The sequence below is a fragment of the Symphodus melops genome, assembly GCF_947650265.1.
Source record: "Symphodus melops genome assembly, chromosome: 7".
Classification (NCBI taxonomy): domain Eukaryota; kingdom Metazoa; phylum Chordata; class Actinopteri; order Labriformes; family Labridae; genus Symphodus; species Symphodus melops.
This window is the reverse complement of record NC_136697.1, coordinates 5,792,509-5,816,551: the sequence shown is the minus strand read 5'-3', so window position 1 is coordinate 5,816,551 and position 24,043 is coordinate 5,792,509. Positions and strand designations below refer to the sequence as shown.

The following is a 24,043-nucleotide window of genomic DNA, read 5'->3' as shown; positions in this document are numbered from 1 at the left end:
TTCCCATTACTTTCTGCTTTCTTTCCAAAAAAGGATTGAAATGTTGCAGTCCTCCATTTCGTTCCATGTCAGATTGATCGATGTTGCCGTTGGCAATCGTCCACCTTAAAGCTCAAGACATACCTCTGTTGGGCTTTCACAATGTTGCAATGTTTGCTGGCATTATTTTAGCAGCACTACATAGGCAAGGGGGAGAGCTTTTTGCTCCTTGACGCAGGATGACTCATTACTTGGCAAAAAGGAAAACACTTGTTACCAGGTGCAACAAATTTTACACTTACTTTTAAATTCACTGCAATGTCCAATAATATTTTTCTGCCGTTATCCTGGAGAAAAAAAAAGTGTTGACTCCCCCCCCCAGTCTCTTTCATATAAGGCTTTAACTTACTGCTGAAGTCATGGTTTTGTTGCATAATGTTTGCTCTGTTCCTGCTTATCTTTCACTCACACGATGCACTCACAAATCTCTGGGTGGAATAAACTCTCCGGTGGAGATTGCAGAAGCCAAAAGGCTTACTTAGCAACTGATTTTGAAACAGCAGACAAAGGAGGATGCAAACAGTGCAACAGAGAGGCAACCGAGAGGCTGAGTGAGCGTTCAAATGTTGCCTTGGCTGAAGTGAGAGGGAGAAAGAGATGAGGAGCTAAGGATGGTGGGGGAGGAAGCCAATAGTACAATTCAGCAGAAAAGACCAGGAAGGAGGGATTTAAGGGGAAAGAAGTGTGTCAGTGAAGAAGAGAAGAACAGTGTGTGTCTCAGTCTGTCTGCCTGTGAGAGCGGAAGACAAATTGACCATATGGATAAGAGCAGACGGTGGCCAGGTTGTGCTAAGAACCAGTTAGTTCTACCACATTGTGTTATTTGGCAGCAGGCCTAATGTTTAGCACGCTGGGATCTGGCAAATAATGGAAATGAGCAAACTGCCACAGCTCAGACTTTTTCAGGCTTCTAGGACACTGCAAGGTGCATTTTCTGGAACAGACTGCTCCACTGGAAGAGCAGAACGATGGCTGCTTGCACATGGAGTATGCGTATCTAAAGTGTGATCAGTGTTAATTTTGGAAAAACTAGTAGGTTACATTTGTGTAAAAAAAAAATGTAATATTTGAAACTTGTCCAATAATATTTATTATTCTTGGATCATAAAACATTTGGTTGTCTGACAACTTGAACAACAGAATTTCTATTAAGAGCCTGGATCTGAGCCCCGATCTGAAAACTTGACCCCAAAGTCTGGGATTTGATCAGTTTGAACAGAAACATACTGCACGTACCATATTCTGTGTCCGAGTCCGCTTGAGAAGGCGCCCACAGGCACTATTCATGTGCACTTGTGTACGTTTCGTAGGAGATGGAACCGTGCTCAAACAAGGAAGTGGACCACTATATGAAGCTCCTGTGGCTCTAAAAAATGTTGTATCTGTGCAGCACAAGCCCGTCTCTGGAGATCTTATGAAAACGTCCATAGGGTTTTCTGTTTTCTTCAGACTCACCTAAATGTTAGCAATGTGTTTCATCTTACAATAAGATAGCAGTTTGTTCTCACGGTGCCTTTCCACTGTTTTAGAAGTCATTTGAACTGACAAAAGAAGAATTATTCACAGCAAAATAAGTCCAACAGGGGAGAGAGACGTACAGTGTTGACCTTGACTAGTGCTGTATGATCAGACATGAAGGAAACATGTTCTGTTGAAGTGCTGGCTTCTCTGACAAGAATGCAGCAACCAGTATTTCCTCCTCCTAACTTTAGATTCTGGTCCTGAATGGTCTGGATTTGTTGAGACCAGAGAAGGTAGGCACTTTGAAGGCTTCCCCCACACTGATGTTTTGGACCCAAAGGGCAAGCAGGCTGGTTCTGATATAACTGATTCAGCCCAAACTAAAAAGCCTCTGCATGTTTCTAATAAGCTCCACCAGCAGAACACTGCTCAAACTCGAATCAGTGTTGGAGATGCTTTTGAAACACGGAGAGAGGTTAGAAAGGTTTACAGACCGATGCGGAGCTGGCTAAACACTGAAGCTTCACTGTCCACCACATAAGGATAAGGATAAACTTTATTGATCCCCCAATGGGGGAAATTTACAACAGCTCCAAAAAACAGTAAAACAGGGAATATAAACGGCATCAAATAGCAAAAAGAAAAAAAAAAAGAACAGCTATGAGTCAGTTTACATTAATTAAATAAAGGGGTTAAAGAAAAATACAATAGACTTAAATAATACAAGGCATAAACACTATAAACACCATAAACACTATAATACAAGGCATAAACACTATGTACACTTTCGCTCGTGGAAAGACAGATCAGGAATTAAAACATGCAGTGTGTAAGATTAACGATAAAGATGATTATAACACAGTCATGTGGTGATGCTGAAAACCTGTGTGAGCATTTACTATAGAGATGGAGGGACGGCTCTCAACAATGTTTTGCATAGGGATCGCAGTACCCATTTTAAACATGGTATTAGATTAGGGCCCTGTTGTAATCACATGAGTTTAGTGTTATGGTGAAGTAGTTTTGAAATGTAATTCATGAGTGACAGCTCTGGTCAAATACTTACAGCGTTACACCTCCATCTCGTAGTTCAATGTTCATTGCTACAGAGGTGGGATTTTTTTCAGCTCCCATTGGCTCCTCATTGCAAGAAGCTCATTGTTAGAATAACATCATCTTAACGCGGAGCCTTAACTGTCTTTTAAATTTGAAGCAGCCAAATAGGAGAGCATTTGTCTCTGATTATAGGGACTTATTTTCCTCAGCACGGCCATCATTAGGTCTCAAAAGCAGCAATGTTCCTCATCACATATCAGTGTGAGAGGGGAGGCAGTCAATCTCACCCCTAAATGGTGCACCAAGATTGGATGGTAATTGTTGTGTGTCGGTGTGTTTTATATGAATGCACTGGCTTCACACCAGGACACAGTGAGCAGCTTGCTGTGATAATAAGTGCCACAGTAACTGTGTTTTAACACATACTGATCCAATTATTTCCTCCCAGCTGAAAACATAAAAACACAAACACATTTGTTTGATTCTGCTGATTTTCTGTGGAGAATACATCCCCAGGACAATACAGTTGGAAATGGAATAACCCGCGAGTCAATTTGAAGTCTAATTGCAAGGTGCAGTCTTTATTCAATAAGTGCAGGTTGGACACTGGTGGGGATGGAGGTCAGAGTGGGGGACAGAATGAGACATTGAACTGGTGTCTGAACAATGCCTGGTCTCATTTGGTTGTAACCTTTCACAAAATAAGACATTGTGACATACCTCTGTTTAGCTTCGTAGTTTAATATTTTGATGAAGTATAATTTTGGTTTTCTGACATGGTGTGTTTAAGTGGCAGTAGGGAATAGAAGAATTTAAGAAGCATCAAGAGAACAACTGATGATGAACCTGAGAAGGAGAGGAACATATAGAGAGAAAACATTTCAGACAGACCAGAGATGCACATCTTAGTTTGCTAGCTTGATGCTAATACATCATGGAAATAGCCATTATTGGGCCAAGTGAATTAGCATCACAAGTAGAGTAATTATAACCGAAGATTCAGAATCATACCTTTGATATTAAAAACAAAGCTAAAAAACTGCACTACCTCAACTGTCCACTTAAGGCTGGTTTGAAAAATGTATGTGAGTCCCATACACAATCCATATTAAAATGTTTGTTATCACGCTTACAGCCCTGTCTATAAAATGATTTAAGAGTCCTTATAGCTCATGTGGTTGTCAGCACACACTGTTGGGGGGTTAATTTTTTAATCTGTTAAATGTTTTTGTTAATGTTTTGATTTCATGAAGGATAAGAGTTATGCATGTTTAAAAGGGAATCAGATCTCCCGATCGAGGAGCACAACGAGCTGAGAGAGACGGGGGAGGACACTTCATGTATGATTTTAAATACAGTTCGTTAAGTTAATAATTATTTTAACAGATATCCTTCAGCAGACACAGTGATGATTGTGATAAAGGTTATATGAAGCTAACTCCGCCCCTTTCATCTGAACACGCTCTTGGAAACTCTGGGTTAAAAGATCAGGTTGATAACCAGCTTCGTAATCTCCGTTAGTGAAGCTAGGGAACCCAAAGACGCCCTGGGTCTGTTAGAGTCGCTTCATAGTCCCTGTTACTTCCAGTCAGCACCTGTGGTCACTTCCTGTCAGCTCGATCAGACTTAAAGCCGCTTGTTTGTACTTACTGACGTTGTTCCTCTCTAGATCCTTGATTGTGTTACACTTAAACTCTTCTAAACTAAAAACATCTGCTTCATGAATCGTTGAAAGAAACACATGCACGAGCATGTTTTTTTACATACATTCATCAAATAAAAAGTTAACATTCTTGGTATAAAGCAGCTCCCAATCCAGTGCTGCTTGCCTCTGTGTGTAAGAGGTCCATCGACCATCAAAAGGGTGTTTTGGATCACGGTATTGACCAGAACTTGTCATTTACATTTTCTGTCATTTGCACAGTGGTGGATAACCACGGGTAAGTTCATTCAAAGGTTTGACGATGGCAACATAGTCTTTGAAAAAAAGGCGGCAACAGCCGTAAAACCCAAGAAAGGATTTCAGTTCATTCAGGTTTTTTGGAATTGGCCAGGTTTTGAAAGTTTGAATCTTGCCGGGGTCAGTCTTGACTCCATTTTCATAAATGATATGTCCAAGATAACGTACTGAAGTTTGAAAGAATTTGCATTTTTCAGGTGACAATTTCAGTCCATACTCCTTGAGTACGTTCATCAATCATTATTCATGCTTCCAAGAGTTGGAGAGAATATGATTATCAAGGAAAACAATGACTTACTTCAAATGTAACAATGCATTTTTCCATCAATCGCTGGAAAGCACTGGGTGAATTAGTTAAACCTTGTGGCATACAATTGAACTCCCAGAATCCAAGAGGTGTAAAAAAAGAAGCTGTTTTGGCTTCGTCAGCTTCATCCATCTCAAGCTGGTTGTAACCAGATTTCAAATCAAGAACAGTGAACCATTTGGATCCACGGAGTGCTAAAATGATCTCTTCCAGGTTTGGTAATGCATAAGCATCTTTCACAGTCTGTAGATTCAGTCTCTGATAATCAATACACAAACGGACATCGTTACGTTTCTGCACCACAACAATAGGTGAAGAGTGAATGGGTCGGGCACGGTGTTTAAACAACATTTCGTCATGTAGCTTGATGTGATTTTTAACCTGGTCTGTGCATCCAAAGTCTAAATTGTGCTGTGAAAACACTTCTGGCATTTGAAGAAACTTGCCTGTGATCCGATGTTTTCAAAATAAAATAAAAAAGATTTATTTTTGATTGAATATTTTCTATTTCATTTTTTTTCTTGATTATTTTCTAATAATTTTTTTTTTTTTTAGTAAAACAAGTCCAAGTCTTCTGATTTTATTCAATATCATCATCTGTTTAAAATGTTCCTCTCTCTCAATTTAGAATTTTCTGATCCCTTTTGATATTAATAAATGTTGGTTTGTGTTTATGCTAAAGAAACGTAGATAAACGTGTGCTGAATTATTTATGGAGAGCTGGCCAGGAGAGAGGTTTCTGGTGATTAATTGATCAGTGATCTAATTTAATTATGGATGTTTTTGAGAGGCTTGGTGTTAAAATTTCAAATGCTGTGTTCATCAAAGGTTTAACAAACATATGAAGTAATGTATTTCCTTAAACAATATGAGTCAATAAATAGGATTGAAGTCATTAAAGAGACCGAATCAGAGTGTTATCAAAACATAGTAATAGAGTTCAACTTACTAACTGCGCTGCTAACCATTACTACCTTACACATTTATTTCCATTGATCAGAAAAATTCTTACGTTGTAAATAATTTATTTAGTCTTCATGCTGAGAACGTAGGAGCCATAGAGACAGAGTCATACCTTGCTAATCTAAGTAGATATGGACAGATTATGACACATGGCGTTCTAAAGTTGACTGAATCATGAAAGACTCTGTTGTCATACTCTGCCAATAGTGTATCTGCAACAAATCGGTTTAGCTTTTGGAACTGTTCAAGATGGCGATGAGCTATATGCTAAGTTCATGGACACTTTTCAAAAACGCAGGTGAGAAGCCTTCAGTTTACCTGCAACGTCTGCAAGTAGCTTTGAACTTAACAGTGAAAATCAGTGGTGTTTCTTCTTCAGACGTAAACAGACATCTTTTCAATCAATTCTGCAGAGGATGCTGGGACAATAGCTTGATTTCAACTGAAAAAAAAAAAGAAAGCAAACCCACCATCTTTTGTTGTCAGTTTACGTTTACGCTAAAGAAACTATTTCAAAAGGTAACTGTGCTACATCTGCCTTCTTCTAACCACAATAGTGCAGCACTTCTATCATCAGACCTGCAGAACTTTAAAAAGTTAAAAAACTTTCTGTGTGATCCGGGGATATCTTATGCACATCAATAAGTAATCTCGTCCTTCAGTCTAAGTTATGAATAATGCAACTGTCAGTATAGCTTTCTGTCTTTTCAGAAAAGTAATGCTGAAAAGTCACAGAAGTACTGTACAAAGACAGACAGAGTGTATCTCTTCAAATTAACATCAGCAGGGCGCGTCTGTCAAAGACACCTAAGATATTAAATCGTAGTTTCCCTCAACAACAATTATTCAGCCTGAGAAACAATGACAAGGAAGCCTTCTCATTTGGAATGACCGTATTTCAATGCAGAGTCGTGTAACTGTAGCGACGCACCTCCTTGCTCTTTTGGGGACCAGCAGAGGAGTGGATACAAATACTAATAAATCCAAAACCTAGTTTTTCAGTTTGGGGAAAATAGGTCACATTGGTCCCACGCACACTCAAACAAAAAAGTGTGTGGTGGGGGAGAGATAGTAAACATGGACGTGTTGAACTGTGATTTCTGCAGAATGATTCCATCACAGAGAGGCAGGTAGGTTGGCGAAAAGTTTCAAAGCACCTCACTTGGTCAACTCTAAGTCGTCCTCTGCAGAGCGTGTTCTGAAAGCCTCATTTAGAGGAACACTGACAGAAGCTCGTGAGTCAACACTAGTCTAGATTACTGCGGAGGAACTGTTTAAATGAATGCAGTGCATGAAACGGGTACAGGTTGTGAACTTTCATATAAAACAGCTGTTCATCTAATTAAAAACAACTCTTACTCCTCACAAAATAAAAGCATTTTTTTGGGAAGACCAGATAAGAATGATAGTCAATAAAGTATGAATGTTCAGGACATGCAGTGATATCATGCACATACAGATAAATTGATCAGCCTTGGTCTTGAGCTGGTTTTAAGTGCGTCACCTCTGTACATCAATTTGCTGCATATCATCTGATGTGATAGTATACTTATTTTTAACGTATTTTACTTCATGTTCTTGTATGACACGTCCCCCAATGCTGATTCATTGAAAAAAGGATCGACAACCAGTTCGCAGGTTTCTCAGTCGACACAACACAAAATAATACTAAAAATAAATGTTCCTCTGCAGACAAAAACAGAAGACATCCGGCTAACAGAAAAACCAGCTCCCCTCACAGCTTTTTTTTTAAAAGCGACACACATCAAGCAGCCTGCTGAGCTCATTAAATATCCTGCTCCCTGCCCTCTTGAGCCAATCAGTGAGGAGCTCTGCAATCAGTGCCTGATTGACCGCAGGTGTGATCAATCTCACCTGGAGTGAACGAGACTCGTGTCAGATTGAACAAAGGAAAAAACCCCAAACATAGTATATGTTATAATCATGATTTATATTATCATTATTATTATCATATATATTATATATTATTATTATTATATGTAATATTATTGGATTTGTTTGTGTAATTTTATGCTTTAGCAATATTATCGTATTCATGCCAGAAAATAATTGAAATGAATAAACATTTCATGGCAGAGTTAATGGAGATGTTCTTGTCCCTTAAACAGGATTCTTATTTGAAGCTGTACGTCTGAAGTGAATGAATGTTTGGTGTGTGGACAGTTTCGATTCAGTGAAAGTGGAACGTTTTATGCTGTGTACTTTTTTGTTTGCTTGGGTTGAAGACAAACTTTCAGTCACTGAAATGTAAGGGTAAAATCAGTTTTACTCTTGCATTAAGGTCTAAGCATGATTTTCTTTTTACAGCTGGTGCTTGAGCAGCCGATATTCACGTTTACGTTTGTCTAAAAACGCTGTAACAGGTATTTGTAGTATAAGAACAAACGTCATGAAGGTAGAAAGAATCACATCCAGGAGGACATGCTTCATTAAAGGAGTAGCCTCAGTAGCTCTCTGCCCTTCATGTGATTATAATCTGATCGTCATTGATTTTCAGCGTCACCATTACATGACAGCCTCTATGCATCTCTTAATGGCTCCTCCAATATGCTGCAATTAAAGCACATCTCTGCAGCGTCGGTGGAATACATGCGTAGAATAAAGTGTGGTGTCTTCAGCCTGCGAGATTCAGCTGAAGCATGACAAATTTTAAAAATAGCTGACAGAGACACTCAACCTAGATACGCCAGGCTCGTGAGTAGGCAGGTGATGTCTGCTACAGATTTAGGACACGGCGTGCAAATTTAGCATTACCCAACAAGAAATTGGTTTGACTCCCTCTCCATACTGTAAACTCCAAAACAGGAGAGCTGCATACTTAAAAGTTCCTCCACAAACTTTGCAGTGCTTACCTGCACATATTATTCCAAAGGGTCATAAATCTGTTGGTGTTATATCAGTTCTGCCTACAAATAATCCTGAGCGCTCCCCCGTATGTCACAGTGCACATTAGCTGCGAGGATGTGGCCACTTCTTTGGGTCTCTTGCACTCAGTTTGCAGTTTAATTTCTTTGAGGAGATCTGTGTATAATGACTCTGGTGGGAGGATCTCAGACATCATTAAAAAATCATGCACTGGCTTCCACCCTGCAGGCTGGGTGGAGGGTCTATTTCTAGTGGTCTCCCACGAGACAGAAAGGACTTTTTAATGAACTCGGATCCCAGGACGAGAGAATGAATTCAGCTCTCAAGAAAGCCCGAGCCACCGAGCGTAATTTATTTAGAGCGTTGGGGAATAATAACCTTTCGATGAGTGTTTGACAAGACGGTTTGACAAATGTAATATGGCCACTTTGATGTTCAGGGATCCTGTTTATGAAATGTGAGCTCCTGACTGACTGATAGGTGAAGTGATACGTCAGTTTTGATAATGAAAGGATGGAGCCCCCCTGAAGAGTAAAGATGATGCTAACTTCAATTTGAAACTGCTGACCAATACAGTTTTGTTTATGATATTTTGTACTATTGTCATAATCTGGAAAGAAACATTATTAGAATGACTAGGTGTCCTGTATAGACGTATCTGAGCAAAATAAATACTCAAGTACTTAAATATATAATCATCTCAGAATTGGAAGCTGTGGTAGGTTCTTTTAAAAGATGTAAATGACCTTTTCAGAGCGAACAGGGAGAATGTGATGTTGCACATATCTTGAGTTTTTGTATTTATTTTTTTTTCCCAAATTAATAAGCTAGGAATGAGAACGGAATGAGAATATATATATATATATATATATATATATATATATATATATATATATATATATATATATATATTATTTTATTCTTTTAAAGCGATTATGACGGCATCGTTATCAAAATGGCTCAGATTGCAGCCTTAAATGTGAACCAGCAAATATCCAGGCTGACCTTGCTCATGGAGCAGAGTGAGCCTTCATCGTTGTGTCGCTGCTCGCTGTGACTCATCTCATCTCACATTCTGCCACAAACAAATTATGACAGGCTCACAAATTAACTTGTCTGCCTCTATACTGAGAACAATTGACTTCCTATTTTAGGATGATCCAACAACTTGTGTGTAATACACCAATAACAAATGATAAATGATTGATGGATGGATTTATCTCCTATGCCGGTCTGCTGATCAGTCACTTCTGGTTCCATTTAACACTGGGCTGAAAAATAGGGGAGACCGGCTGAGCAGCCTTCACAGCTGTAGCCCCAAAACTGTGAAATCTGATGCCCCTCTTGGTTGGGCTGGTAAACACGTGGCCTGTGTTTAAGTCACGCTGTTTGCTTTGCATTGTTTATTGTTGTTTTTGTATTTTGTTATTTTTCCTTTTTTCACTTTAATACTTTCTATTTTCTTGTAAACCTTTTGTTCCACTCTATTGATTTTAAATGTGCTCCATAAATAAAGCTGGATTGGATTGATAGATTGTTTTTATTTTAAACCAGAAACTGTAGCTGCTGCATTTGCTAACAGTAAAAAGGCTATCATAAGTACATGCTGGTGTTAAATACTAGATTCTGATTAGCCAAGTACACAAAGCAAACAGTCTGCTATCCCATGTTAATAATGCTGCTGCTGACACATGACATGAAACAGTCCCTAGCTCCAGGAAGTCGTGATTTCTGGGCGACCTTGCAATTTGGGCAATTTTGCAACTTTTCTGCAAATTTGAACAATCAAAATAGTTTTCTCCGTGACTTTCACCAATCAGAGCAGTCCCCCGCGAAAACAGCGAGCAATATGTCACCAAAGTTTAGTGACCACGGACCAAACTCACTTCCTGTTTATCTGCACTCAGGAGAGTGAGCATGAAGCGTTTGAGTGCTGAAAAGAAAAGCGCTGTAGGTCCGTCCTGTCTCCATGACAACAGTTTGTTGACATAGTGCCGCTGTGTAGCTGACACTGCTCCGTCACTTTTTACTGCAGGTCATTTGAGATAATGTTTTAACCAAGCAGACATGGAGCAATAAAATAAAATACAGGGAATATCAGACATATTGAAAAGAGCAAACGTGAAGTCAACAGCGCCTTTCAGTAAAGAGGAAAGAGCTCAGCGCGGCCATACAAAAATAACAGTGTGTGCACATGTGAGATGTACAAATGTGACCAGTAAGGAACATTAACAGACTCCAGCAGTGACATGCACACCTGTTCACTTCATCATCAGAGGACATATTCACTTAAATGTGAGAGGTAGTCAGCTGATTTAATGTTAGCTAGAGATAACAAATGCCATGGACGCAGCTCTCACAGACAGATTTATAAGAAGAAGAAATGTGTCATTTCCAGACTAATATTTGGTGTCAAATTATTGAAGTGTTGTTAGCAGGACAATATACAGTAAACTGGCTCACTATACATTGTGACAAGCGTCAACTTTTTTGTGTTTACTGTTGTCAGTGTATGTTCAAAGAGGAGTTACTTAAGTAATAAGTCTTTGGGCAGGGTTAGCGCATACAAATTGTCTATTCGTTAAAGGACTTTTATCACTTTTGTCGGGTACACTGATTTAATGATTTCTTCTACACCTCAATTGTCTTGCGCTGTTTTTAGTACAGCTTGTAAATCAATTAGCAATCTCCTGAAACTGGATTCACTTATCCAACAAGCAATTAGCTTCTGCTGCAAAGTCTTTTGTAGTTTACTCAACGTGCATTTTCTTTGAATTGTAATGGTGAGAAGAAATAGTGAATTTGTTGCCCTCATTTATAATTAGCTGAGATTTAAAAAAAAAAAAAAATGATTAGAGGGCACGAAACCAGAGGCAAAACAATCAAAAGGTTTGTGTCTTTAGGTAGGAAAAAATGAAAGGAAAATGACAGATGGGGAAAAAACAAACAACCAAGCTTTTATATCAGTATGCTAAATAGCTTTAATTACTTGCACTTGTGTCCCATTAACTTCATAATTATTTGTGTTTTTTAATCAACGGTGCTGCAGAAAGCAGGTTCCCCTGAGCATAATAGAACACTTCAACACTTGGAATGCATTGGATTGAACCTCTCATGGATCGAGGATCATTTCCACTGAGGATTTCATGGTTTAACTCAACAGGGGTGAGGTCCACCCTCTACTGACTCCAGAAACAGTCCAGAGACTTTACCTGATTCAGGTGAAAGTGCTTGAGATAAAGCTTCAGCACGGTTCACTTTGAAAACCACAAACATCTCATCATGACTCACAGCTTGGAACAAACAGGTTTGTGATGTGGGACAGAATGTTTGTTCAGGAATGTTTTCAAGGGACTTCCTGTTCCCTGTTTTTTGTCTCTGTCTCTTTTTAATGGAACTCTTATTCTATTCTAACTTTATTACAAGATTAATATTATAAAGAATGAAGTCACCCATTGATTTCTGAAGAGACATTATTAAGCCAAACGATGGCGGCAGCCATATTGGAAATGCTATCTCAATTAGTTTTTGATGAATCTAGAAACTGATCATCTGCAATGCATCCACCTGTCATTCAACTTAGCCACACCCCTAATTATGCAAATGTTTAGGCTTAACTCATGTTAACTCATAACTCATCAAAACAAACGCTGGATATGTTCGTGGTTATGTTGTGCATCCCATGTACCGTGGCTAGGGTGACCATTGCTGAGTGTCATCCTGCACTCTCTCCTCCCAACGCTTTATGTCCTATCCAACAAGACCAAAAATCCCCCAAACATTTTTTGTAAACAAACAAACAAAAAGAACAATAAACTCTTGAGCCACTGATACTGTCAGTTATGTGTACAGAGCTGTAATCATGCTGTTACTTGTTATAAAAATTGGCATTTTAATATGGCACCTAATGGGGATTCCTTGAACTTTGCAACAAGCTAAACGTGGACACTCAAGGAACTGCAGCTTCTTTTTTCATCGTCTGAGGAAACTGCTTGGTGAGGACACATGGTCACCCAATAATACAAAAGACCTTCACAAATCTGGAGTAAACACAGTAAAACCACGACAGGCTTACATGCTGGCGTAATATACAAGGATCTCTGCAGTATCAAAGGCAAAAACAACATTGTTGCTCCAAAACAGAAGGCCCCCTTGAAACCTCACTCAACCCCTGTTGTTACGACTTGCAGAAAGTGAAGGATGAGGGAGCAATGAATAAATAAGAGCACAACAATGCCATCCAAACACTCACAGCTTAGCTACCCAGGAACAAAAAAAGGCAGTGCAACCTCAGCATCCCAAACCCCATTTGATAGATTTTTAATTCATGAAACTCCAATTCCAAGATGTAAAAAAAAACAAAAAAAAAAAACACTCTTAATGTTTTATGCAAAGGGTACAGGCGGAGACTGGGAGGGATTTTCTGACACATATTTTAAAGAAACCAAAAGCTAACTGACACACATCAGCTGCAGAGGATCACAACTTGGAAAGCAATACCATTCAGTGATTTATAAGAATGCATCACATGACAAAATAAAAATACAAAGAAATGAAATGGATCATTGAAAGTGACGATCCTGCATGAATTTAAGCTACCAGCCAATTTTTTGAACTTTGTAGAAGACAAACATGAGCAGCTAATGAGACAGATGGTTCACTCGAGAGGTGGTGGAGACCAAAGATGAGATCAGAAAACTGATTGCAAGTCTCACATTCACCAGGTGGATAGACACCTCAGGGATAATGTATTTAATGTGTTGTAATTTTTATAGATTAAAACCCGGACAGGAGGGGCCGCCGGACAAGCTTAGGTTCTTGTGTCACCCTGATGGTTTTCCTTCAGTATGCCACTTACACTGCTTCTAACTTCAGATAGTACATCACGTCTGTTGGGCTTTGCGAGTATATATCACATATTAAACACAGCTGTGGAATAAATGACGATAGACGAATGCTAATGTCATGTTGTGTGTTGAAAGAGACACACATCTCTACGTTCACATTGTATTGTTTGTAGTCAGTTTGCTTCCATGACTGGATAACCTGTTATCACAGGTTTGAGTAAGTTTTCACAGAACCTGAGTTATGGGGACATAACGATGGTCAGTAATGTAGGAGTGTGACTGACAGACACCACACATATATGTTGGAACTTTTCCAACTCCACCTGGATAACAGCTGTTTCTATAGTTCCCTGAATTCTCCACACGGTTTCTCATCAGTCTACATGTAGCGCTGATGAATTAAGTCAGGTTTATAGTTTGTTTTTGGTTTTTTTTAAGATTTATTTTTGGCCTTTATTGATAGTGGGAGGAAAGTGGATAGAGTCGGAAACAGGGAGAGAGCAGGGCGAGACATGCGGGAAATGGGCCACAGGCCGGACGCGAACCCGGGCAGCCCGCGCGAGGAGCAACGCCTCGCTATATGGGGCGCGCGCGCTGCCGCTGCGCCACCGGCGCCCCGTCGGGTTTATAGTTTTAAACCTTAAATTAAAAAAAACATTACCAAAACAAAAATTGATAGGTTGGCACAAGTTAAGATCAAGACATGCAGTGAAATGTTTTCCAAACACTCCCGCCTCTCTGAAGGGAAGTGTTTGGCAAACACATCCACCCAAAGCACCTTCCTTCTCTCTCTCTCTCTCTCTCTCTCATATCTCTCTCTCTATCATCCAGGTGTTATCTTATTACAAGATGCCAAGAGAAACATCCATGAGAAATGTCTGCCTAGGCAGACTTCTACTTTCAGTTTTTTCCCCTCGCTCTCTTTTGGAGACGAATACCCTCTGCTTCAGCGAAACCAAGAGCCCGAGCTGCAGGTGCAATCAGTGCTGTACTAAAACCTTGTAATTAACACCATCTATCATCATTAGCCAAATAGTCAGCCACCAGTCTCTGCGTTAACTCTTAGAGAGCGAAGCGAGGAGAAAAGTAAATGATGCCCGCCTCTTCTTTGCTTTTCAGCCCGTCGCCGTCAGCTCTCCTTCCCCCGTGCTCGGTCACTGTGGAGCGGCTCAGAAAACACATCAGTCTAAATCAGCTTCACTTAATCAGCGTGCAACTGCTGGCCGCCATCCTGTGACTCGCTGGACTAAATGCTAAGCTAAAACTAATGCCTGCTGATGCATGTGATAGCTGCAGACTAATTGTTATAGTTTGCTGCATTCAAATGAGATTGACCTTTGCTTTGGGATATTTGTCATGTTGGTGCTCCAGGGATTGGAATAGCTAAATTTGGTCTGAGCGTAGAAGCTGAAATGACTTCGGACTTTTTGTTTCATTTAAAGATGTGCAGTCCAATAAATGTCCTTTCAGAATGCGTTTACTTCACAGTGCTGCTTGTTTGGTGTTTTTTTACACATCAAATTAGATCTGCTGTTTAGTGAATTTAATGTTTTGGCCTCAGATTTCTGTAATGGAAGACAGATGTTAGATGATAGTTTGGGATGTGATGTTACATCACAAAAGGAAAGCTATTCATGTTGTTTTAATCACTCAAGAATAAAATGGCTAAATATGCAGGAGGGAGACGCAGTGCAACACACCATGCATATATTGTTTAATATGTAATATATTTCTCTCTTTTTCAAAGAGATAGATAGTGCTGTAGTCAAGGCCACACACACCTAGACCAAGACATACCCAAGACCAGAGTGCTCTGAGACCAAGATAAGACCAAGACATTCAGGGATCGAGACCAAGACCATAAATATCACAGCAATGAAAATGCAGATCTTTATCTTTATCTGCTCTCTATTCACAGTATTGACCTGGAAAGGTGAAAAGTGCAGGACTTGACCGGTCTTATTCGATTCAAAATCCGGAGTCCGCCCAGTCTGGGACAAGACCGTGTAGAAATGCATTTGATTCCGAGATGATGACTTGAAAAAGTGGTCATGTGAACAAGACAGATTTAGAGTTCTACAACAGATCAGAGAGAGAGAGAGAGAGAGAGTGGGGAATGAAATGCAGGTATGTGCCTCTACGAGGTGTTTGTTGTCATACAGTCACAGAGATGAGGATAGCAGACTTGAACTTCGTATGTTTGGATTATGAGTTAGTGCTTTGCAGACAAATTGCCACATAAGTTAAAGACAAGGGAACAAATGTTGTTTTCTTCACACCTATGTCAACTCAGAAAAAGTGTCGCTTTGGCATCCAATTTGTTTTCATAAATTCTGCATTGAGATCGTAACAACAATCTTTTTTTTTTTTTTCTGGATCGCTTTCAGGACCACTTTCGTCTCCATAGATGTCCCTCTGATGCTGCTGGCTGTTAGCAGTGTGCAGGATGAAATACGTGTGTAACTTTGAAAGAAATGTATTTTTCTTTATCTCATAAAACTTTTATGAAGTGAATTCCAAAGGGGTTCCCACAAAGCATTGTTCGTGTAAACAGCACTGGTAGGTTTATATAGTGTATTTCTGAAGGAGGATGAAGTTGGGGATTTCTGAGGTTTGAGCACAGCCCTTCAGTGATGGCATTTTGCAGAGGTTTTTGTAAGAAAGCCAAGATAAGTGATATAGGAACACTCTGAATCCATTCCTGTGCTCAGGACTCATTATCAGGTCTTTTCTGCCTCTCAACATGAACGGCCTGAATGATTTGCGACCACTAACATATCCATATGTTGTCCATCAATGTGCCCTTGCTATCTGCTCCGTCTCCAGCAGGTCTCATCCATACAGCATATAGCTGTAATGATGTTGCTCTTGTTTTGTGTCTGAATGTGGGGAGAAGTTATCTGCACCTTTCCTCTGAGTGGAGGCCGGTGGAGCTCTGTCTTCTCTTCTCCTCGTAAAGATGACGAGATCGGAGGGGAAGAGCACGTTTCTCAAGTTTTTCATGCTTAAGGTCCCCACACATAGAGAAGAAGTGTCAGGATGCTGACCCCTGATGTCACTGTTAATAATCACGTCAAAGACATCAGTCCAGACTTCATCTGCAGATCCTTTACGAATCAGTAATTCAGAGGTGGAGTTTGTATTTGAGCTGGACTCAGACGGGAACTTTCTCACTGAGTGCTCGTGGCAAAAAGAAAGCTGCTATCTGTGAATGAGTCTTTTTTTTTGTAATGAAGCTCATTTGCATAGAAAGGGTCAAATTATTCCCCAGATGACTTCATAATAGATCATTTAAATATGCACAAACAGCACAGAGGCACTGTTGGCTATGCAGTCCAGTTAGGGAAGCATTTAACCCTTTATGTGCATTTGTGAATGACACAGAGAGATTTTTTTTTTTTAAGAAGTTGGACAGTGTATTGAGTCAGTAAACAGGGACAGAGAGAGCAGGGAATGACAGGCTGTAAGAGGAGCCACAGGGTGGATTCGATGCCGGGCTGCCTGCCTGGAGGACCACAGCCTCCGTACTGAAGGGCGTCCCCAACAAGGTGTCTTTTTGACTCATCTGCAGCAGTTGAGCAGGCTCAAAAGCTGCACAATCCTTTTATGAATCAGACCCTGATAGTCAGGTACTGAATCCTTTGATTAGCTGCAAAAAACAAACAAGCGACTTTTAATTAAATATCGTCCAACAGTATAAAGGATCTTGAACAGTGGAACCCAGTCTCACAGTTTGCGTACAAATAACACAACATTGAAATGTTGTGCAATGCATACGCCAATCCCTCACTTTCATCAGGAGGAGTCAAGGGGTTACCCATAGACAACTATTCTAACCTCTCCCAATCCTGTTTTCTAACCTTAACCAGTCGGTATGTGTTGTAAGTCGTATCATATGCACTTAAAATTGGGATTTGGCGTATGAATAACACAACATTTCAATGTTGTGTTATTTGTACACAAATTGACGAGACCGGGTTGAACAGTGAGGTCTCAAGGAAGGGTGCAAAGCAGGAAGTTTGATTTATAAACAACAAGAGCATTGAATTAGAGTATCATCATTGCGTAACTTGCCTACAGGTAGTTTAAAAAACAAGCAGGCTCGAGTTGGCAGCTGTCAGCATGAAGCAGAGTTGAAGGATAAAGAAGTGAGAACAAGAACAAGTTTGCTTGTTCGAGTCTTCCTATAGTGTAAGATATCTTTGAATGATTAAAAAAAAAGAAGAAATAAAGAGCATTAAAGGGTAGAGAAAGTGCCTCTGAAAACATCACTGTAATGTTGGCACGCGTGGATGTTAAGAAGGTGTTCATTACACCGACCTGTTATCTTTGGCAAGAGACTCCACAGACATGTTATTGGGAGTTCTCAGACTTATTTAAACTGGTAAAAATGATAATATATGACCTATGAAGCAACAATATATAACTTTTACATCTTCAAAACAGCGATAAAAGACACAGAATAACATCTTCCCATATGTTGAGAGTCCAAACAAACAAACTTCATTTTTTTTACGTTTTGCTTGCAGCCCCACATGATGCCCTGTAGTTCTCTAAGGTTGATGTGCGTTCTTTGTGGACCGACTTAATGTGCAAATTGCCCTGTGACTGTGGCCAGGCTACAGACATTAATTGGTGCATTATGTTAGGATGAAGCTCCTAATGAAGCTCTAATTTGCCGATATGCTTCGCGTGTGTGTGTGTGTGTGTGTGTGGGGGGGGGGGGGGGGGGGGGGGGGCCTTCAAGGAGAGCTTTGTAACGGTTTCTTATAAACTGCTACTAACTAATTACAGCTGACTGCTATCTTCAGTGTGGTACCATCTGAATGACCCTGTGCCGATAATGTTCTGTAATTGGCCTATTGTGTGTAGCCTACTGTACACACTGCGCTGTCTACAACATCATTATAGTGTTTGGTGGTTAGTCATAGTAAACTATTGACCGCAGAAGGGCAGTGTTAGAGGAGACAGTGATACAGTCCACCTCCCATTGTGGACGGCCCTGAGTGTGTGTCCCTGTGTGTGTGTGTTTGTGTGCGTGCGTGTGTGTGTGTGTGTGTGTGTGTTAGGGACAGAGCACTCATGGGAAACTGTCACTGCTGGTATTTTGTTCACAGGGAATGCATACATAATGTGCCTCTTGTTTTGCCACCAAAGGTGCAGATGAGGTGGATCTGCACTTTTCTGCAGCTATTTGCATAATGGTACACCTCGAGGTTCCGCTGTGGCAGGACTGAAGACATGAAATGATTATCAGCTTCTTCGAATGGATGAATTTTCCCAGACTCATCCCTCTCTCTCTCGCTCTCTCTTGTCACTGTGTTCGCTTGAGCAATGGAACCGAAATGAGGTCTTAACTGCCCGGCTTTTTGTGCGGACAGCCGGGGAACAGGGAGCTACCACAAGTCCAGTAATTTAAATGTCACTCAGCTCCACAGTGACCGGGAACGGGCGGGTCACAGACATTCCTCAGAGGATAACACAGGATTCAGCGGGTGGATACAAACAAGCTGTGTGTATCTAGGGCCGGATAATGTCCTTTTTTTTTTTTTTTTTTTTTCAGACTACCGAGAACTCATCAGTGAGCCCCAATGTTGCACAGGCTGACATGTTCCTCTGTCACCATGACCATGAGCCCGTGGGTTTATTTAATGATCTATTAAGTCAAAAACAGACAAACTCGCAAAGATATGCTGCAAACAAGCAGCAACCTTCATCAATTTGTCCAATGTGGAAGAGCAAAAAGTGATCCCTTTCAGAACTCTAATACCCATTATGTATGGAAATAGCACAAAGCTGAAGTGTTAAAAAAAAAAGGGAGCTGTGCTTGGAAAGCGATGTGTGTATTTGGAAATTGATGCAAACAACACAAATTACAAAAAAGTTGTGACAGGGTCATGTTTAGCCCTCTGTTTCATCACTTTCTCTTTTTAAAACACTGTGTGAGCGTGTTGGGACCTGAGGAGACAAGAGTCGGTGAATGTCTCGCTGCTCTTCCCCTGTCACGGGTGCAGGCAGAAAACAGTGAGGAAGACCCATGTGCAGAAAACTAAAAAAAATGTATTAAACAAAAGACAAAACAAAAACTGACTTAAATAATAAATCCAAACTGTCTGAAAAAAAACCACAAGGAGCAAAACAAGGCAATTCCAGAGCGCAGGGAAAACAGGGAAACATCCAACATCTGACACCAACAAAAGACAATGAACTGACACAGAGGGCGACAAAGACAGAGACTAAATAGACAATTAATTAGACACAGGTGAGACTAATCAGGGTAATCAACAAGGAAGAAAGAACACAAGACCAGAACACTGAGGACAAGTACAAAGTAAAACCTGACACTGAAAAGACTAGAACTAAAACAAGATATTACAAAATAAAACACTTAAAACTAGTCTAAGAAACATTAAACACCAAACTAAGAACCTTAAAACACAAGTAACACAGGAAACAAGCTTACAGACAATATAGAAGGACACACACACTAAAGACTAGGACTCAATTTAAATCAGAAAACATTTACACACAGGGAAACACACTAAAGCAAACACAAGACTACACTAGAGAAAGGCCCTAGAACTCAAAACACTGAAATACAACATAAACCAAACCAAACCATGACATCCCCAGATGTAGGGTTGCAGCTCTTCAACAGTGCAGGTCTCTCTTTGTGTCATGTTATACTTCAGAGGATGGCGAGTAGAGAGACTCCTCACTCTTTATGATCAAACCATGCTGCTGTAACACGTTCACATTGTGGATCAGCATTATCTGCTGAAACAAAAAAAAACACCTTCAGTGAAATAGGAAGTACAAACCTCTATCTGTCTGGATCAGCATTACAGTTATCACAATTACAAGAATCTTTACGCAGTAATATATTATTTATTCAGAATGGACTAATCCTTTGTTGGAAACATTTTTGGAGTTTCTACATTACTTCAAATATTCCTACAGTTACCAAAGTCAGAGAAATCTGCGATTTACAGTTGTAACAGGACGGGTCTTTTGTTGTGGCGGCCACCATAATAGATCTGCCATGGTGTTTATCGTTGCCATGGAAACACAGAATGTTACATCAAAAGAGAGCTTCATAAGGAAGCGTGAGCTGCTACTGAAATCCGTCTCCTGTAAATTATACTCAGATCAATCAGCGTGTCGTTAAATACTTTCTCTGTCTCAGGTCTTAACTATGGTGAACTCAGAGTTTGTTTGTTGCAACAGGCCATAATAGTTTCAAGGAAATCCCATGAAGAGAAACAGGCTGCATTAAACAGACCTGCAGCAACATTTTTAAGATAATGCATAAACAGCTAAATGCAAAGCCAAAAACATTTTTCCATGAAACTCTCAACATTATTTTAGAATCTGCATCCTGACTCTCCAAATGCAAATTGTTTGGCCTGTCACTGTTTGTGTTTGGCAGCCAGCGAAGAGTTTTAGGGCTTTAATAGCATCATCTCATGAACCTATTCTTACATTGTGTTGGCAAAAAGTTGACTGTTAATCGACCGAGCACAACGCGTGCAGCAACACAGAGCGAGTTCAGCTTCTGGCCAAGAATTCAAGTCCAATATTTACTCTCCTAAAAACTCGTGTGTGATTTCTGCCAACACCGGAGACAATGATCTGCTCTATGCACTCAGCTATCGGGTGTATGATCACAAGTTGTTTTTATTTTTGCTCCCCTCCAACTCTATCCAGGCCTTTCTCTAAATAAAGGCAAAAAAAGCCCAGGTATAAGTCTTTAAAAATATGTGCAATTTGATTTTAATGCAGGAAACAAAAGATAACAAGAGAAAACAGCATGAACATCGCTGGACACATAGAGCAGCTTTAACCACTCTGAAGGATCTATTCTGTGTGTGTGAATGTGATATGCTTTCCTTCATAAATGTCTGTTGAAGTGTGTATTAACCTTGTAATGTCTTCATCCTTTCAGGGAGTTCAGCCACTGGAAGGTGAACAGCCTGGCAACAGAGAAGAGAGATTTCCTCAAAGCTCCGTTGCCCTTAGCGCCAGAGTTCCTACGAAACCTGCGGTTACTGGGGCGACGGCCGACCCTGCAGCAGATCAACGAAAACCTCATCAAGAAGTACGGGACCCACTTTCTGGTTTCTGCTACCCTGGGAGGTAAGCGAGGACTGCGTAGTGACACACACACACACACACACACACACACACACACACACACACTCTCGCCTCTTTATTCTCGGGTTCGAAAGTGTCGGGGCACACCATAAATAGAAGAGCTGCTCATGTCAGGTCTCAGAGGAGTTCATAATAAAAATGCACAGAGTTATGGCGTGTGTATCAAGCTCTGCAGAACTAGAGGATTTCTGTTCTTTCTGGGGTTTTTTTTTATCTCAGTAAAAATGTCAAGTGAAAGACAATGATTGCAACAATACCACACCCTCCTTCACTGAACCGAGACTGTTCACCTCAAGGATTTTCCAATCCTCCTATTTCCTGATGAACATAAAGTGCAGCTGCATCCGCTGCAAGCAGGGATATTAAATTGACCTGTTCTTAGCATAATTTATATATATATATATATATATGTTCTTATTGGATTTCCTTTTAACCTCCATCTCCGAGGGGAGAAGTATTTCACAAGGCAGAATTGCTATCAGTATTGATCGTGTGCGCCTGACAAAATGAGACCGAGTCCTGTGTTATGTTCGCTGTGATGACCTCATGTTATTGACACACTGTTGATCCTGGTCATCCCATAGCAGCACAGATATATGGGATCACTTTATAGTTTTTGATAAAGGAACTTGTAGAAAATTGATAGTGAGCATAAACGTCTCAGCATCCTTTTCATCGCAGCCAGACACTGGCAGGCTCTCAGTCAAACCCTGTAATAAACTGTGAATATCGAGAGATATCGTCGAGCTTATAGGAGATGTAATGGACTTTAAATTATGAGAAAACACTATCATTTCAAAGTGACATTGCCCATGCACCTTCAAAAGGAAGACACCGATTGACATGAGGGAGTGTTCACATCGAAAACGTTGTTTACTTCACGCCGACTCCCGGCAGTGTCTTTGTTATTTCAGTGAAAGGTTTAGACACCTCGCTCTGGTGCTTCTTATCACTGGATGTATACACTGAGGCATTAGCGTGGGAGACAGAGCGGAGATGAATCCAGCCGCAGACTGATAGTTAGACTCTATATGTAATTAACAGCCTCGACTAAATGGGCTGAGCTCGTCTGCATACTGATTAGACCAAAGCTGCACAAATCTACACTCTCCGTTTCTCTGTTTTTTGTTAGAGTTTGTTTTCATCTCTTTCTGTCTCACTCTTTACGTCTCTCTCCTGAGCCAGCGTTACACGGAGCTGTGAAGTGATCGTCTTAATGGCTGCTCTTTAGTTTCATTTGATCTACTCTAGGTTTATTGAAGGTGTGTCTGAACCTCTCCTTTGTTCACCCATACCTTTCACCTGAGGAAACAGATGACCAGAGACCTGCTTGACAGTGAAATGTCCACATTCGAGACACTCCCTCACAACAGATTATTTGCCTTTGTTAAAAATAGCAGCAGTAGCTTTTTCCTTAAAGATAAAATATCGATTGATACTCATGACTTCGTTTGGTGGTGACTGTCTGCAGAGACTCTGGATGTTCATACAGTATGTTGCATTGTTTTTGTTGACACAGGACGTTTGGACTCAACTATTTCGTCTTACTGTCACAGTGTCTCTGTGTAAACGTGGCCTAACCTCCACGTTTGGACGTCCTGTGACGTGTGTTTCCACCAGACATTAGCAGCATGCAGGTAAGGCCACGTTTACACGGAGACACTGTGACAGTAAGACGAAATAGTTGAGTAACGAATTGGCCATCGAATACTTGCGGCAAATAGTTCAACCTTTACCTAAGCACAGGGCGACCATACGCAGTATTTGGGTAAGACTTGGGAGAACTAGCCGCTAAGGAGGATGTTGTGGAGGAAGCGGTTATGCTGCTGAGTGTCGCGTTGCAAAGTTCCACTACCCACTACTGGCCGGGCGTGAGAACTACATTGTTTTCACTCAGGCAAGACCTGCCGTGTAGACGGTCTGAGTGGGGTCGTTTTGCTGCGTTTCTAGGCTGCGTCTCCGCGTAAACTAGGCCTTAGTTTAGGAGTGGGTAGCTACAATACAGTGATTGAAACCAGCAAAAAGGACAGACGTGGACTTAACAAGGAAGAGAAAATATGCTGTAGAATACTGTAACGCTTGTTCCTAAACAAGGAGAACCTTGTGTTGGCGTTTACCCACAGATGTAGAGTTGGTCTGCTTTCTGTTGGACACTCTCGTGCCAAACACTGGTAGTTAGCTCGTGCTAGCTTGAAGGGTAGGTACAATCAGTAAACGTAAACACTACGTACTACAGAAAGTTGTTTGCGTCTGGTGGTGCTCATATAGTGTTGCAGGACATCGTATGTCACATTTCTGACACTGTAGATAAGCTATATATTAAAATGTTGGAGCAACAACCACCTGAGTGTGGTGCCAAAATATGTACAG

At 40.5% G+C, this 24,043-nt stretch overlaps 1 protein-coding gene across 1 annotated transcript in view; it reads left to right on the top strand.

Moving 5' to 3' along the window:
- The window catches only part of brinp2 (bone morphogenetic protein/retinoic acid inducible neural-specific 2), a 217,191-nt gene that overhangs the window by 115,900 nt on the left and 77,248 nt on the right, over window positions 1-24,043 (top strand). Inside the window, exon 3 of the mRNA XM_079347800.1 lies at window positions 21,465-21,655. Coding sequence (XP_079203926.1) covers window positions 21,465-21,655 — 191 coding nt within the window. The remainder of the gene's footprint in view (window positions 1-21,464; window positions 21,656-24,043) is intronic.